General features: G+C 61.1%; 1 protein-coding gene across 1 annotated transcript in view; it reads left to right on the forward strand.

Annotated features, from left to right (window-relative positions):
- LHX3 (LIM homeobox 3) overlaps positions 1-836 on the forward strand; it is a 7,634-nt gene extending 6,798 nt beyond the window's left edge. Inside the window, 1 exon segment of the mRNA XM_006776540.2 lies at positions 1-836. This exon segment is cut by the window's left edge and continues 6 nt beyond it. Coding sequence (XP_006776603.1) covers positions 1-256 — 256 coding nt within the window. The 3' untranslated portion in view covers positions 257-836.
- Positions 837-2,942: the final 2,106 nt, after the last annotated feature.

The raw sequence follows: 2,942 nt of genomic DNA on the forward strand, positions 1-2,942 counted from the left end.
CCCCTACGGTGTCCCCCCTTCTCCTGCGGCCCTGCAGAGCCTCCCGGGCCCCCAGCCCCTCCTCTCCAGCCTGGTGTACCCCGATGCTGGCCTGGGCCTCGTACCCACGGGGGCCCCAGGGGGACCCCCGCCCATGCGAGTGCTGGCTGGGAACGGACCCCGCTCTGACCTGTCCACGGGGAGCAGTGGGGGCTACCCTGACTTCCCCGCCAGCCCCGCCTCCTGGCTGGATGAGGTGGACCACGCCCAGTTCTGACCGAGGCCCCCAGCTCCACTGAGCACTGGACTTGAAGGGGGGGGGGGTGTCCTGGCGCTGCGCCCTCCTTTCCCGGAGCCTGGACCTCGAGTCGTCGGTGCCACCACGGGTGCCACTGGGGACAGGATGAAGATGAGGAGCCAGCGGAGGGAGCACCCTGCCCGCACCCCCACTCTCAAGCAGGCCTGTCTGCCTCTCCTCCTCCGACCAGGACTGGCCCACTGTGGGCGCCCAGAAGCCTGTTCAGTACGCAGACTTCTCCCTTTATGGACCAGCCAACCGAGGGCGTGGGCTGATTCTAGACATGAGATGGCGCCCCACTAGGCCCTCCCGGGCCCCTCCCTGGCCCAGCCCAGCTGGGAGATGCGTTCATTCCCCAAACTGGAAAATTCTGCTGGTCCTGCTTTCACTCCCAGGCCCATCTCTCTGAGCCCGTGTTAGGACAGGGACCGGCCTCACCTTTCCGGGCTGAAGGTGGCAGTGGGGGGAGGGCACCTCTGTGTCCTTTCGGCTCCCTCTGGGGACCTCCCTGCCACCAAACCCCTTTCCCCAGGAGCCCATCACCCCCTGCCCGAGGGCAGAGGGCGACTCCACTCCCCCCTGGAGTTGACAACTCCCTGGGGGGCCCTGGTCGGCCCAGCCCTCTGTCCACCGGGCTCCCTCCCCGCCCCCAGCCCAGCCAACCAGCCTCAGCGCCCGGCCACGCCCAGCCCACCCATTTCCGTTGCCAAACAGCCCCGACCCCCCTCCCCCAGCTTCTTCTAACCGCAGGGGCTGGACATAAGCTGGAGAAGCTGAGGGCGGGGCTGCTCTGCCCGGCGGCCTCCTCCCTCTGAACTTCTCCTGCCACCTTCAGACACAAGGGCTGCCCAAGGGAGTCCCAGTCATTCCTGTGAACCTGCGTCCTGCTACCGTTGGTTCTGTGAAAGTCTGGTCTTTTATTTATTCTCCGACCATCGGCTTTTTCCAAACATCATTAAATTTTTCAGTTACCGTTGTTGGAACGTCAGCATCCTTAGTGAGGCTGGGGCAAAGGTGGAGGGGTTCTTTGAAAGCGGGGCGGGGAGGGGGGCACGTTGGAGTGCTGCTGGCTCCTTGCAGGGATGGCACCTGGTGACTTGGGAGCCTTGGCCCCTGGGTCTTGGCTAACTTTCCGAGCACTGTTAGGAGGTGTGGAACGGACTGTACCATCCGTGGGATGAGGCTGGAGCCTTGGCCTAGGTCCCTGGGAGAGGCAGGGGCTGGGGCATAAGAAGATGACAGCACAGCTCGTGGCTTGGAGCCGGCACCATTGAGGGGTCAGCTGGTCAGGAGATGTGGGCACATGCTCACGGGGGTCTCTCCAACTTGGATTCCAGTCCCCGCCATCTGCTGGCACACTTGCTGTGTGACCCTGGGCAAGTGGCCTGGCCCCTCTGAGTCCCTTTCCTCCCATGGAGACAGTGGTGACAGCCCCAGGAAGTGGGGGACACGAGAGGAGAGCTGGTGACCTGGGGCTCCACGGGGCGGGAGGCAGACCCCTGGCAGAGAGGACCTCGGGCCAGGCGCTGCAGTTCCTGAAGGTCAAGGCCCAGCGTTCCGGCCCTTCCTGGAGGGGTCACCTGGAAAACACCCTTCCCCCCACGAGCTGGCGGAGCGTCTAGGCACGTGTGGTGTCCCAGAGAACACGAGGTTCCCGGGACCCTGTCTTCCAAAGGAACCAGGCAGAGGGGAGCACCCAGCTCACAGCCCGGGGCATGGACGGCTGGGCCCCGGGGCGCGAGGCATGTGGTGCCTTTTGTTCCCGCTGTTGAGGGGGAGCAGAGGGGCACTGTGGGGGCAGCCGACAGACCAGGACCCCCTGCTTGTTAACCTCTGGCCTGTGGCCAGGACGTTAGGGCTTGTTAACTTCTGACCCTGGAGATTGTATCTCATTATCAACATCAATGCCTGGAAATACAAACGACTTCCACTTCCTTTTAACTCTACAAAGACCTCTTTTCTTTTAAATAAAATCTGCACTCGAGTGAAGGCTCGAAGGACCCTCCCAAATCAGAGACAGCTCTCTCCCTGATGGCAGGGGACACCCCCTCTCTCCTGAGACCAGGGGTCACTCCTCCCCTCAGCCTCGCCTCCCTCCTCACCAGCTGACGCAGAACTGCAGGACTTGTCTGGAAACTGTCCCCCATATAGGACAGGGGGTACGGTCTGGCCCGGGACTTGCTGGGCAGAGCAGCAGGACCTAAGTCCCTGGGTTTCCAGAGGAATCGGCCTGGAGACTAAACCCCAGGGGCTGTAACGATCAATTCTTTAAGCCCATAATTGTTCGAATTACTCTGAGCAACATAAAGCATTAATTTTAAGAAATTTAATAGAAAAAAGGCTCTTTAAATCCCCCTGCCCCCGAGATAAATGGCACCGCATCCCGGCCTTTTCCATACCTGGTGACATTGAAGAATCTGAAACTGATTTACATTTTCATTCTTCGTGGGAGATGTTGACAAGCTTTTGGCCGAGGTGAGGTGCTCAGAGTGGGAGCGCCCCTCCTCCCTAATTAATGGGGAAGCAGCGACTTCATACGCAGAATTGTCATCACTCTGCCTGGCCACAGGGGGACGGCACCCGTTCCTCCCGAGCGAGGTTCATTTTTCACCATAAAAATATTCCCTCCTGACCAGCGAGCCCCTCCCGGTGTTCAAGGCCAGAA

Source organism: Myotis davidii, unplaced genomic scaffold, assembly GCF_000327345.1.
Source record: "Myotis davidii unplaced genomic scaffold, ASM32734v1 scaffold609, whole genome shotgun sequence".
In the NCBI taxonomy this organism is placed as follows: Eukaryota; Metazoa; Chordata; class Mammalia; order Chiroptera; family Vespertilionidae; genus Myotis; species Myotis davidii.